At 36.9% G+C, this 13,519-nt stretch overlaps 3 protein-coding genes across 4 annotated transcripts; 1 reads left to right on the top strand and 2 right to left on the bottom strand.

The window, feature by feature from the left end:
• The first annotated feature begins 1,159 nt into the window (after window positions 1-1,159).
• Window positions 1,160-4,952, top strand: LOC121255643 (chlorophyllide a oxygenase, chloroplastic). Of its 2 annotated transcripts, none has more exons than XM_041156060.1 (9): window positions 1,160-1,339; window positions 1,729-1,962; window positions 2,140-2,244; window positions 2,536-2,811; window positions 3,038-3,185; window positions 3,310-3,494; window positions 3,609-3,721; window positions 3,964-4,258; window positions 4,439-4,952. In XM_041156060.1, exons 1-9 carry the CDS (start codon window positions 1,262-1,264, stop codon window positions 4,607-4,609), a joined length of 1,605 nt encoding a protein of 534 aa, XP_041011994.1. In that variant the 5' UTR covers window positions 1,160-1,261; the 3' UTR covers window positions 4,610-4,952. The 2 variants fall into 2 exon arrangements, with proteins under 2 accessions (XP_041011994.1, XP_041011995.1); XM_041156061.1 differs by having other exon boundaries at window positions 1,176-1,339; window positions 1,703-1,962.
• Window positions 4,953-5,122: 170 nt separating this feature from the next.
• LOC121255644 lies at window positions 5,123-5,762 on the bottom strand. Its single transcript, XM_041156062.1, has one exon. The coding sequence runs from the start codon at window positions 5,632-5,634 to the stop codon at window positions 5,308-5,310; it is 327 nt and encodes a 108-aa protein (XP_041011996.1). The 5' UTR covers window positions 5,635-5,762; the 3' UTR covers window positions 5,123-5,307.
• A 2,432-nt stretch (window positions 5,763-8,194) lies between these two features.
• On the bottom strand, window positions 8,195-12,896 carry LOC121256212 (BTB/POZ domain-containing protein At1g21780-like). The gene is made up of 4 exons (XM_041156898.1): window positions 12,659-12,896; window positions 12,421-12,566; window positions 9,307-9,422; window positions 8,195-8,988 (listed from the first exon to the last, which is right to left on the bottom strand). Exons 1-4 carry the CDS (start codon window positions 12,769-12,771, stop codon window positions 8,383-8,385), a joined length of 981 nt encoding a protein of 326 aa, XP_041012832.1. The 5' UTR covers window positions 12,772-12,896; the 3' UTR covers window positions 8,195-8,382.
• Between the last annotated feature and the right edge of the window lie 623 nt (window positions 12,897-13,519).

Raw genomic sequence — 13,519 nt, 5'->3', positions numbered from 1 at the left:
TTTGCTACATAACCTCCACCACACTCCACACTCCACACTCCACATTTTTTTTTTTAAATTTTTAAATTTTTTAATATTTTTTTAATTTTTTTTTGAGTTTATTCTTTTTAAATTATTTCAAATTTTCTATTCATTATTCATATAATAAATATTTGATAAAAGAAAAAAATAATAAAAATTAAAAAAAATGTGAAGTGTGGAGTGTGAGAAAGTTGTGAAGATTTATTCTAATTAAAATTCTTTTGCAATAGTACTATAATAAAATGAAGATAATTTTATAAAATTAACATTTATTTTTGGGCTCGTATAGTTCCTTGAGGTACTCAATTCGGTCGAGTTCGATTTAGATTTAAACTTCTTCTAATATTCAAACACCAAACTCTTACATCATTAAACACATTTCAACTCAAAATCTATTTACACGTGGGACCTATAATCTTTTTCAACTCAACACTTCTTTATATGTAAGATCCATAACTTTTTTCAACTTCTTATAAATACATCTAAACTCATCTTAAATAGGTCTTACAGAACCTACTCCACTATCTAAACTCACTAATATTCATAAAGAGTTCAACTCAACATCTAAACACAACCTAATAATGCGGCATGTTTGTACTAATTGATGGTAAAATGAATTTATAAAATAGTTATAAAAAAAGTTGTAATTACGTTATCATATACAATTCTCAAAAGCATATTCCGAGAATCTCATTTCAACATTCTTTGTATCCAAACATATGTTTCATTTTCCATGCAAAGTTTTGAGGTGCCTATCAAGCAATATACACAAATTACAATTTACATCAGTGGAATTGAATATGATGGACGGACCGGATTTTGTTGTGGTCCATATCACGTTACAGAAAAGGGTTATTATTCACCTCATATTCAACGAAACACCGCCTTCTCTAAAAACAAGCAACGGACAGCGAACACCAGCACAACAGATAAAGAAATATATCTTCAACATCCGAGCTGGCAAGATGCTAGGGCCCACAGTCAGAAGATAGTCTCTCAGACCAAAAAAGAACATGTGGAAGCAGGGGATGCCACGTCAGAGACGATGGAGTCCACGTTTTTCCACGTGTCAGTTCTTGGAAGGACAAACTAGATCGCGGGAAACAGCGACCTCTTATCAACAAAATCCCCAAAATAAGTCTCTACGGTCATATTACCTCCGTTTTAACTTTGCTCTCTCTCCCTCTCCCTCTCCCTCTCTCTCTCTCTCTCAGAGTCGGTCAGCTTTAGACGCCAAAACATGACCACCGTAGCTACTGCTTCGGCTCTCTGTTTACCTATCTCTCTTGGTAGATCATCTAAATTCAACACCAAGAAGGTATGGATTTTTCACTCTTATATGCCTGCTGAGTTTATCTGGGTATACGGTAAAAGATATGGAACAACATCTTGTACGTTGAATTTTAGCTTATAAGACTGGTCATGAGGTGAGAGCATTATGATCTTTCACTTGTTTTCTTGAAAAATAGCAATGGGGGATCCCTTTTTATTATAACGAATTGGGCTACTGTTGAATCTATAGGTGAATCACTGTGACTGGTTTATTAGTTAGTTCAGTCGTGATTTAAGTTCTAATACTCAATAACCAAAAGATTTGACTTTGTAATAGATCTATCTGGGAACTGCTAAATTTTGTAGGGAAAATAATTAATATATTAGCTGATTCTTGGACTTATCTCAGATCGTTGTGGGCTTGTTGAAATTCAGGGTGTCAAAGGAGGATTTCGGGTGCTTGCTGTATTTGCAGAAGAAGGAGGGGTTGAAAAGAAGGCTTCTTGGGGACCGTTGTTTGATGTGGAAGATCCGAGGTCTAAAGTCCCGCAGTGCAAAGGGAAGTTCTTGGATGTAAACCAAGCCCTGGAAGTGGCTAGATATGATATACAGTATTGTGATTGGCGGGCTCGACAAGATGTGCTCACAATCATGCTCCTTCACGAGAAGGTTTTTCTATACATCTTTTGTTGATTGTTTCCTTGATTTTACTAGCTTAAAAGCCATGCATCCTTATGTGATCTGCTGTATTGATCCTTTGAAGCTTGGTGTTGAGGATATTTTTTTAGAAAGTATTTTCACAGCACCTGTTTATTTTTAATTCTAATATTAGAAAATCGGCTGTAGGTTGTAGAAGTTCTAAATCCTTTAGCCCGGGAGTACAAGTCAATTGGCACAATGAAGAAGGAGCTTGCAGAATTGCAGGAAGAATTAGGACAAGCTCACAAACAGGTGAGAATTAGGACAAGCTCACAAAAAGGTGATGACTGATGAGACTATTGCGTAATGAGAGAATAATTTGTGACTTGATACTTGCCATCAATGAGGCAAAACCCATTAGATTGTGAAGCATTTCACATTTCTTTGGAAGAGAATAGACCATCCAACAGATTATTAGATGATGAAAAACTTTCACATTTCTACTCAATGCAGACCCTTAAATCCGGACTAACTGCATAAATATTTTCCCTTAAAAAATCTAGTCCTATAAGAATATGATATGTGACCTATGAATCATAACAGGTTCACATATCTGAAGCAAGAGTTTCCACTGCTTTGGATAAACTAGCTTACATGGAAGAATTGGTGAATGATAGACTGTTACAAGACAGAAACTCAACAGCATCAGAACAAACATCCCCTTCTCCCAGTACATCTACACAATCTCTCAAAGTTGTACAGAGGAGGTTGCCACGTAAAAGCTTGAATGTCTCAGGTCCAGTTCAACCTTACCATCCTCGCTTGATGAATTTCTGGTATCCCGTTGCTTTCTCTGCTGATCTGAAGGATGATACCATGGTAAGCTTATAGCCTGAAAACTTTTTGATTCATTCTTTATGTATTAGTTAATTATGTCAGCATTACCCAGTCGAAAAATAAAAAAGAAAATAAAAAGTATCATCCAGCCACCAGTTTCAGCGTCGGTGTCTTGATACAGACACCCCTGCAAACTATCTCTATGTTGTCACAACCAATTATCGTGTGTATGTCATCTGATGCATAACTCTTCACTTTTCTGCTTCAGATTCCAATTGATTGTTTTGAGGAGCAATGGGTCATCTTCCGTGGAAAAGATGGGAAACCTGGATGTGTACGGAACACCTGTGCACATAGGGCATGCCCTCTTCACCTGGGTTCAGTAAATGAGGGTCGCATCCAATGTCCCTACCATGGTTAGTAAGAGTTATAAGAGATAATCGCAGTTTATATGATCTGGGTAATATTTGCAGGTCTTATATTACAATAAGAACGTGTGCAGAAAACTAATCTAGGAAATTTGTGATGGATGAATGTCAGGATGGGAGTACTCAACAGATGGGAAATGTGAGAAAATGCCATCAACACGATTACTTGATGTGAAGATAAAGTCATTGCCATGTTTTGAGCAAGAGGGGATGATCTGGATTTGGCCTGGCAATGACCCTCCAACAGCCACCATTCCTTCTTTAGAACCTCCTCCAGGATTCCAAGTCCATGCTGAGGTATGACACAGACATTCATATCCTTCAAGCTATTGCCAGCAATGAATTAAGCTTATATGATTGTATGAAAGAACACAAGTCATCTCATTGCTTTTATATCCTTCCATATGACAGATTGTCATGGAGCTTCCGGTGGAACATGGGCTACTTCTAGATAATCTTTTGGATCTTGCGCATGCCCCTTTTACCCACACTTCTACCTTCGCCAAGGGATGGAGTGTTCCCAGGTTTGTTGCCCTCATTACTATTCAATGCAATCATTTTTGCTAAGGTCATAAAAACAAATCGGCAAATCTGATGGAGAATGATTCCTGTGATAATTTTCGAGATTACCCCATTTTTACATTCTAATATGTAGCTAGTGTCAAGACTAAATGGTCCTGATGTTAGCAAAGCAAATTCAGTATCTATCTTAATAAAAGAGTGCAATCAAAACTTACTCGTGGCAAAACTTGCTCTGTAATTTCAGCTTCGTGAAATTCTTGACACCTGCATCTGGCCTCCAAGGATACTGGGACCCTTATCCAATAGATATGGAATTCCGGCCACCTTGTATGGTGCTATCAACCATAGGGATCTCAAAGCCAGGGAAACTGGGAGGACAGAGTACCAAGCAGTGTCCTACGCACCTTCACCAACTTCATGTGTGCTTACCTTCATCCAGGCAGAAAACAAGATTACTATACAGAATGTCACTGGATTTTGCTCCCCTGCTTAAGCACATTCCTTTCATGCAGTATCTGTGGAGGCATTTTGCGGAACAGGTAAGAGAAAAATTCACTCTTTCTTTATGGGTTGCGGGAGAAGTGGAGTGGGGATTCAAAAGATGAAAAATTTCAGCTTTCTTAGTATAGACTTTGGAGGTAGAACAGATGACAATTCCATACCCAGTTACTCTCTTCTGACATTTCTGTCCAAACATTCTTGATGTTCAATTGAGACAGGTCTTGAATGAGGATCTGCGGCTTGTACTTGGCCAGCAAGAGCGCATGATCAACGGCGCAAACGTCTGGAATTGGCCGGTATCCTACGACAAGCTCGGGGTAAGGTACAGGCTATGGAGAGGAGCTGTGGAGCAAGGAGCTAAGCAACTACCATTCGACAAACCAATGTAGAATCAGTTTTGATGATGGATTTAACTACTGTTGATTCCCACTATTGAACTCGGCCAGAAGATTTAACTGAAATCTCAGTGCAGAGTTGCAAAAAGGAGCACTGAAGAGCTGACAGTATTGTGCAGTTTCGAACACCTCTTGCTCTCTCAAATAAATCCCCATGGCAGAAATTATCAATGATCAGAGGCAGAGGACAAACGGGTCTTCCCTTACAAACCCCTGTAAACTATAAAGAAACTGTACACTGATTTTCTTGTTTTTGTGTACAGTCAAATGAATTTTGTTTTTGTTTTTCATGTAATTCACTACTTAATAAAGGGATGAAGATTGATTTCTGGTCTTAGACTGGTGAATAATCTCTTACTCTGTAACATGAAGTGTCATTTTTATTTTTTTCAGGTAGTGCATTGGTTGCTCGAAATAAAAATTCATTATCTCCATAGGCTTGTAAATTCAAATTTCGATCTAATATTATATTACCAAACAGATCGAAAGTTTCATAGACTAAAGAGATTAAACAGAACCCAATTTTATCAATTTTGATCACATCCTAAAAGGATGACATTTTCTACAATCCATTATACAAATTTACAACTCCCACCAAAACCCTAAACGCTCCAAGCTCTCATCGTCACCTCTACCCACACCCATTTCACAGTAAGCTATTGGTAACGAACGAACAAAATAACAGGGGACGCTCACAGAGCAGATCCACAAAAGGGGCAAAAGCTGAACTCGGGCTCCACCGGCCTTTCACAGAAACGGCACCTCAAGACGTCGGGGACGGCCGAATCGGCTGGCGACGGCGGCAGGGAGTAGGAGGGAGGGAAGAAAAGGTTGCAATTGTTGCAGTGCATGAGGGGCTCTTTCCCACGCCACCGCCAGACGGGAACGAAGAACAACTTCAGGACTTTCTCGTACTCCACCAGATCGGCCGGTGAGCGGCAAGCTATGCACTTTCCGGCGCCATATTTCAGCACCTGCCGCACTTGTTGCTCTACTCCTCCCACAAAGAAGAAAAACATTCCTTGTTCCTTTCTCCCTCTCTTTTCCTTCTTCGTCCGAACGGATCAGTTCATTTATATGGAAAAGGCTTAGACAGGCGGTTCGTTCGTTTATCTGGAGGTTTCGGGGGGGTTCTGGCTGTGCTACGACCAGGAGGATTAAAAAAAAAAAAAAACTTTTTATTTTATTTTACTATTTTTTGGCACATTTATTCTTTTTTTTTTTAATTTTTTTTTATAAACGTAATTAATTATATAATTATTTAAATATCTGCTTGTATATAATTATTAATTATATATTAGACACTTGTGAATTAAGCATTAGTTTAGAATAAGGAAAATGATTAATCTACAAATACTTTACAATTATTTTATAATTCTATTTAAAATAAAAGATACTTATATAAAATTGAAATATTTTTTAATAAAGTGACACAACGGCATTAATTGATTTAAAATAAATAATAATTAATAAGATATATAAAAAAGTTATAAGTGTATTATTATTTAATATATAAATAAATAAATAATATCCCAAGATCTACCTCTTTATCGTTTTTAAGATTCATTAAGATCTATCATATGAGCAAGTTCATGTGTTGTTATGTTAACACTGCGGGGCGTTGATGTGAATTATATATTACCAAAAGTTCTGGAGTTAGTGCTAACAATCTTCAAAATTATGGTGTCGATTTGCAATTAAGGTTTTTGAAGTGGCTGTGATAGATCCAAATTAAACTTTTGGTTGTTAGAAACGATAAAAGAAATAAAATAAAATAAAAGTGGAATTAATTATACACGACACAAGATTTACGTAAGTAAGTAATACGCTTATGTCTAAAATTTATATGAGTTTACTTAAATGATAATTAAAGATACAGTTCGACGATCATAGAAATATTTAAAACAATATGTTAGAGCGGATTAAGAGCCGAAACCTCATTAAAAATTTATAAAAAAATAAAAATAAAACACAACAAATCCTTATTGAATCGAATCATCAAGCCGAACCGCCTATAAACACGATCAAACTCCACATAGAGACTAAACATTAGTCTCCCTTATATATAATAAAGTTTGCTTAAAGACATAAGGCTTCTTTCTATATAGGAATATATAACATAGATACTTTCTAAATCATCCTTTTTGTAATCTATTTAGTCATCTCAGTAATCTCTTAATTTTATTTTATTTGTTTTATTTCGTATATATAAGTTCAAATTCTAACTAAAAACCATTCGATTTCTTCAAATCACCAGCCTACTCAATGTTAAACCTTTTCCAATATCCAACCCGTTTCAACTCTTGCTCATCTCCACCAAAATAAAGTCAATTAACTATAAATGTTCTGTTAGTGCAGCATCATGAAAGTTGCTTTATTGGATAGCAATGTAAAAGGAAAGGGGGCGGCTACTATGCCGCCCCATTTTGACCGCTGGGCATACCGCCTAGCGTAAATTTTTTTTTTTCATATTTTTTTAACATATTTAAATATATTTAAAAAAATAAAAAAAAAATACATCAATACACTTAAAATCACTTCCTTAACCACTAAGTAAAAAAAAATAAAAATAAAAAAATAAATTTTGACTAGGGATCAAATAGAGGTGTCAAATTAGGGAGGCAAAGTAGACTTTCTCAAAAGGAAAATCTATTGGTCTTTATGACATTTCTTCCCATGATGAACTTTGATCGTCTGCCCGTCTTTTGGGTTTCCGATTTGGGAAACACAGCTAAGAGAGCATGTTGAGCATTCACGTTCATTATCCTCTGAGGCACACAGGATAATGCACGTGAATGCTCAACAAAGTGAGGCCGTCCCTGGTTTGATTGATTGCTAAGCAAAGGTGGGTTGTTATAGGAATGCCCATTCTGAATGGCTCATTTGATTTGAAATCTTTTATGGCATTCCTGCACTTTAAGCCATTGTCAATTAAGAGTTATTGGCAAAGCTTGATGCAGCGTCTGCTTAATCAGGGACAACCAAATGATTTATTTTCTTCAGCTAAATTGATTGCTGCATTGGGAGAGAGAGACCCAAGTGTTAGTACGCCAGTTTAGTGTTGAAAGCCTACTGTTTTTGTGAATATTGTATAGCCATATTTCATATTCTATATAGTCCATGCTGTACCGAATCGAGCCATGAATTTTACCATGAGTCCATATCCTGCCACACCCGTGCTGGCCGTGCTTGGTCACATTCAATCTGCTGAGCATATGCATTAGCCATTGCCTTCTGGTTGTGAATTTGTGATACTTATCCAGATGGTTCAAATTGTCTAAGAAAGTTGGTGAACACCCCTATCCGTAACCTCTGACCATCACACCCCAGGAAAATAATTGAAAAACTAAGGAGGCTGTAGCAAATGCAAGAAATGCTTGCCACTCAGAAACAACAACAATTTAGTAGTCAAGGTTCTTCTACCAATAATTTCATCTCTCAAAGATGCTCCAACAAAAAGAACTAATATTCTTGCCGCAGGAACAGCGGTGGAGATGGAACTCGTATTCTTATCTAAGACCGCACATGAAATGAGTAAGATTTCAGGAAAAAACACAGCTAAAAGCACTGCTCAATTGATTTGGAATTGCAGGAGTTTTATACCCAGATCAAGGTTCCACACAGATCATAATACAAGTATTCTTCACAGTTTAAACTAGTAGACTTCCTGCATGCAAACCTTAGCATGCTCATGTGTGCAAGAGTATATACAACTTACAAGAAACTATGTTGTTTGTCCGTATGTGAAGATCAATTCCATTGTTACTTCAAACAGGCTTCCAAACTGTAAGCACCTCTTGGAACATCTCCAACATCAGTTCCCTGTCTGCATGACTGAAAAAGTTTTTAATTTCATCTTTGACATCGTATATCTTGCCAAAATCAAATAAGTACGTCAAACATCCTTTCTTCAACTTGTTCAACTGGTAAAGCCAAGCCTCTTGCAGCCTCTCAAGTACATTTTCAGAGTTAATGTCTTCCAAGAGGCTTTCCTCACAAGCATCTTTGAGGTTAGCAATGTCATATTTGTTGGCAGCCCCGAGAAGAGCCAGTCGGTGCTTCCAGAAATCCTCTTGTTTTATGGTTCCATATAAGTAACTGAGAAGGGCCATGCAAGATTCTAGTGGCATGTCTTCTACGTAGATTGAAGAGGACTCTTTTTCCTTGAGGTCGTGATGGAACATGCTTTGAAACACGGGAGAACTTGCAGACAAAATTGCCTTGTGAGCTCTCAAAGTGCCCTCAGCAGTGTTTATGGTGAGATCAGAAAGGATGGCCTCATCAAGCATACGAGAGAGGCACTGAAGAGAACTCTGGGCTGACACAGACTGCATCACCCCATCACCGGGCCAAATGGAACAAGCGTCTCCACCCTGAGTTTAAGCATGAAAAGAATGATAATGAAGCAAATAGCAAGGTTTAAAGAAACTAAGAGACACCTTGAGTTTGTTTTAATGCTTGATTTCTTGTGTCTTTATAAAGAAAAATTTCATTGCTAAAAGTCACCTGGCCATAGAAGAACCAGACTGGAAGAAAGTAAATCTGACTAGAGAAATTATACTAGATGCATTGGATGAATCCATGATAAAAAAGAGCTCCAAGAGACAGCGAAGGAAAAAAATAGTCACTAAAATCCCTCTTACATGCCAACATCATAGTTAGCTCAGACAAGACTACGGAAAGTTACTCACATTCAGAGGGCAGATCTTCAGGTCCAGAAACTCAACATCAATGATGAAGCGACCATGAAAGGTGGGATCAACTGGCCAAACGAAGTCTTCACATGTTCGAAGCAGTCTCTCATGAACTGTAACATGAAACAATATATGGTTATGTGCATATATTGGCAACTGTCTGATTCTCATATGCAAAACATATCACCATATTGGAGCTTAAAATAAAATGAATGAAATTTCAAATAATGAATGCTGGATGATCACTAAAAACTTCTATTAGAACTGATTTTACTTCTTTCTGCAAGTAGGTCAAACAAAAAATTGCTTCATTTTACCCACTTCGGCCTGGGCGAGATCTAAAGAAATGTGGCCAACCACATCTCCGTATGCATGCATTCATAAAGGGAGTATATCTTACAACACAACACAGTGGCTAATTATAGCAATACGAGTCAGAGTCAATGTATTTACAGCAACCAGCGAAAAAGATAAAAGAAGAGCATGCAGAAACTTTGCAGACCTATAATGTAAATTGATCATATAGAAATAAAACTTGAATGGGAAACAGCCTGAACCCTGCTTATTTTAATTTGAGCATACAACACAAGGTTGAGTAACGCCAAGCAAAAAGGATCACCCAGGAAATACAGCTCATCAAGTTGAAACAACATACTGTCCATTCATCAAATTCTTGCATAATGGACAGGTGGGAGGAACTGAGATCCTCCTCAAGGACTCATAGGGCCAAAAAGATAATGTGATTTTTGCACAAAAGAACTGAGAAATATAATAGTGTGTGGTTGATTGCATGAAGTTCAACCTACTTTTGAAAGAAAAAAAAATTCCTCTTGGCATATTTTCGTGTTTCAAAACATAAGGATCTCGTACTGCACTTGTGACAAGAAACTGAGTTAATTGAACACAAAAAAGCTACCTCAATCTACTTATATTTTTCTTTTCTTTTCTTTTTTCCTGAATGATTCAAGGAACATACATAAGATGCTTTGCCACACTAAGTTTTCAGTTTCATATTGATTGTGCAAGTTTAAAGTGTAGCAGTGTCATCTAGCCAGCGTAAGAGCAGGATCGGTTTTAACTTGATGGGATTAGTTTAAAGGCCATCTAGCTGGTCACAGCAATCAAACATACACCACATTATCTACTTTCCAACAGCTGTATTCCTGATGCCTTTATTCCACCCTCTTAGAAAACCCTCAAATATGTTTTTTCTTTCTCGAATTGGATTGGCCAAATTCAAATATGGATGTTATACATATTTCTGGAAAACAACCATGCAATAATTAAAATTTGAAAAAAAGCTGAGTTCGGAAGCATATTTCCCTAATTTTTTTTTTCCATTCAGACAAACAGAGTCCTAAATCTAACCATCCACTAAACCAAATACCAGCCCCATACAAGTACTTGTCCAAGTCAAAACCCTGCAGGGGCATACACACAAAAAGATCAGGCAAATTGTCATTTCTTAGAACTACAGATTGGTTTCTCGATATTTTGTATATGTACGTAGTAAGGTTAGATTTTTATGTCTGATGCAATCTCAAGACAAATATAATTTCATATGAGAGTGAGTATAATGCGGCCACAACACAGGCTTTAAGTTTTTGGGTAAAGGTCGTGTCTCAAACTTGTTGCATAAAGGCCTCAATTGGAGACTCCCTAATGTTTATCTCCCCAATGAATAATTGTCCCCATCATATACAATTTAAAACATCTTCAGCATCATAGTCCCTGGGCTGTACAACTCTTCACCATGCTTCCTAGAGCAAATTACTTGGGATTTTCCATATAGAAGAGCCTTGGTCTTGGTGGTATGCTCCCTCTAGATCTAAGGTTTGAACCTTGGGTGAAAACAATTTCTATGGACCATCAGACTGGGGGAATTTCAATTTCCTTTGAATTATTTGAGGTGCACTTATGGTGAACTCCTTGCCAAGGGCTTGTGCACTCTGGATTAGTCGAAATTTTGTTCTAGACACTTTTTTTTTTTTTTTTTAAGTAAAAAAACTATATTGCTCAAAGAATAGGCCTAGCCCAGTATATACAAGAGATGACCCTGACTAGGAGGGTGCAAGAGAGACAAGGAAATCATGAAAGGCCATGCCATTAAAATCAACAGCATTGGACCAAGTACATAACGTGCTATAAAATAAAGCTACAAGTTCCTCTAGCAATCTCTCCTTGTCCTCAAATGTCTGCGCATTACGTTCCTGCCATAGACACCACATGATATACATTGGGATCATCTTCGAGACTGCTGTAATCTGATGTACACCTCCAATAATTGGTCAGCTGGCCAAAGCTGCCACCACGGTCTCCGGCATAACCCAACCCAACTCCACTCTACCCAGCACCCCATCCCATAAAGCACATGCTATCTCACAGTGTAACAACAGGTGATCTACCGACTCACCCCCTCCCCTACACATATAACACCAATCTGCTATAATAACTCTCCGCTTCCTCAAATTATCAGTTGTGAGAATCTTGCCTAAAGATGCTGTCCACACAAACAAGGCTACTTTAGGGGGGGGGGGGGGGGGGTGCCTTGTGTCTCCATAGCCTTCTCCAAGGGAACCGATGTTCCGGACACTCAATGGCAATAAAAAGAAAATATAGAAGATGTAATAGTAAAAGAGTGTTACACGGGCAAAGATCTAACTTGAGAGCTAGAAGTTCGTATGAAGAAACGTTGACTAGCAGACGTGATTTGCATAAAGCGCTTTGCTTGGAAGATGGCAAGGAAAATTGAAATAGGACATTATCAATTTCTTTTAATTCATTTATTTAATTGCCTTTGATCAATAAAGCTTTATCATCCCAAACTCATTGTTTGAAGGAGTCCTACAGTAATTTACAATTCACTATCAATATTGGCATTCAAAGGAAGGGAAATCCCGCTTTCATTTCCGCAAATCGTCCCACTTGTCTCAAAAACTGAAGCCAATGGGAAGAGCTAAATGTAATTCTGTATTTTATATCTAAACAACGAGATCCTTCAAAAAAGGGCTCGTAAAAGATGGACATCTCAACCACATAAGACTCAAATTAGAAGGGAAGACATTTGCTTTAACAAGAAAATATGAACATAATTAGTAAGATAAGGCATACTTGGGGAGGTGTACTGCTTGCGATTAGCGCCCGATATACAGACTCGGAGGATAAAGCGAGCAAGCGGAGGCTGCTCTTTGGAGACTCGTGAGGGCTCTGGATATAGGCGAATGTAGATGTAACGATTCTTCTCTATGGATAAATGCCTGTAAACCAATTTCCAAAACATCATCCACCAACAGAAAACCCAATCACATTATAAATTTACATGTCAGGTAACAAGAGAGGGAGTTGTTACCAGTTCCAGATTCCGACCTTGAAAGGGTCGGATTTTTTGAAAGAGCAGGGTCCAAAGTTGTCTATTTTCCATTGAGCTAGTCTTGAGATCATCTCCACCTTGGAATCAGCCATCTTTACTTCTCTCTCTACATGAGTTTTGAAGTATTACTGTGCTTTTGAAGGAGTCAGAGAGGCACAGAAGAACAAAACAGGTGGAAGACTTCGCTTTTTGCAAAGTTGCGACTTTATGATCGTGTTTGTTCAAAGACAAAAGTGTCGCTCGCAATCCATGAAACTTTTTTCTATTCACTTTTTTTTTTTTTTTTCAAATTCCTACATCTACAAAAAAAATTATATAAAAGATAATAATGAACTTACAATTTCTTACTATTTATTTACTAAGATAATTTCATCTGATTTATTAGATTTATTTTATAATAAAAATAATTTTATAATAAAAATAATTTTATAATTTGACGAACCACATCAAGCCACATCAATTTATAAGATTATTTTTGTATAATCACTTTATAATTAATATATATATATATATATATATATATATTTATGTCTATTAAGTAATCTCCAATAATTTTGAAATTGTTGTTGTCGTGATATTTAAGTTTAATACCAAAAACTTTTTAAATCTTATCTCCTTAATTATTAATCACCATTCCTATCGCAAGTAAATACTTTTAGCTTGACCTTTCTTCTAAGTAAAGATAATTTTCAAATTATCATTAAATCATCACTTATCATAAAAATTTAAATTAAATAATAATTTCACATGAAACAATAAAATTGTTATAAAATCTCTGACAGTTTTATTTACGTTTTGGTCCAATTATTCACGCATACACGACCTTGGAAATATCGTTTG

The sequence above is a fragment of the Juglans microcarpa x Juglans regia genome, chromosome 3D (genome assembly GCF_004785595.1).
Source record: "Juglans microcarpa x Juglans regia isolate MS1-56 chromosome 3D, Jm3101_v1.0, whole genome shotgun sequence".
Lineage (NCBI taxonomy): Eukaryota > Viridiplantae > Streptophyta > Magnoliopsida > Fagales > Juglandaceae > Juglans > Juglans microcarpa x Juglans regia.
Note: the sequence above shows the minus strand (reverse complement) of the source record. Positions and strands in the feature narration are given on the sequence as shown.

Coding starts and splice junctions, on each gene's coding strand:
- LOC121256212 (XM_041156898.1), bottom strand. CDS start 12,771: ATGGCTGATTCCAAGGTGGAGATGATCTCAAGACTAGCTCAATGGAAA. Junction 12,567..12,658: donor AAGGTCGGAATCTGGAACTG/GTAACAACTCCC, acceptor ATTGGTTTACAG/GCATTTATCCATAGAGAAGA. Junction 8,989..9,306: donor TGAAGATCTGCCCTCTGAAT/GTGAGTAACTTT, acceptor GCTTAAACTCAG/GGTGGAGACGCTTGTTCCAT.
- LOC121255643 (XM_041156060.1), top strand. CDS start 1,262: ATGACCACCGTAGCTACTGCTTCGGCTCTCTGTTTACCTATCTCTCTT. Junction 3,186..3,309: donor CATCCAATGTCCCTACCATG/GTTAGTAAGAGT, acceptor GATGAATGTCAG/GATGGGAGTACTCAACAGAT. Junction 3,495..3,608: donor GATTCCAAGTCCATGCTGAG/GTATGACACAGA, acceptor TCCATATGACAG/ATTGTCATGGAGCTTCCGGT.
- LOC121255644 (XM_041156062.1), bottom strand. CDS start 5,634: ATGTTTTTCTTCTTTGTGGGAGGAGTAGAGCAACAAGTGCGGCAGGTG.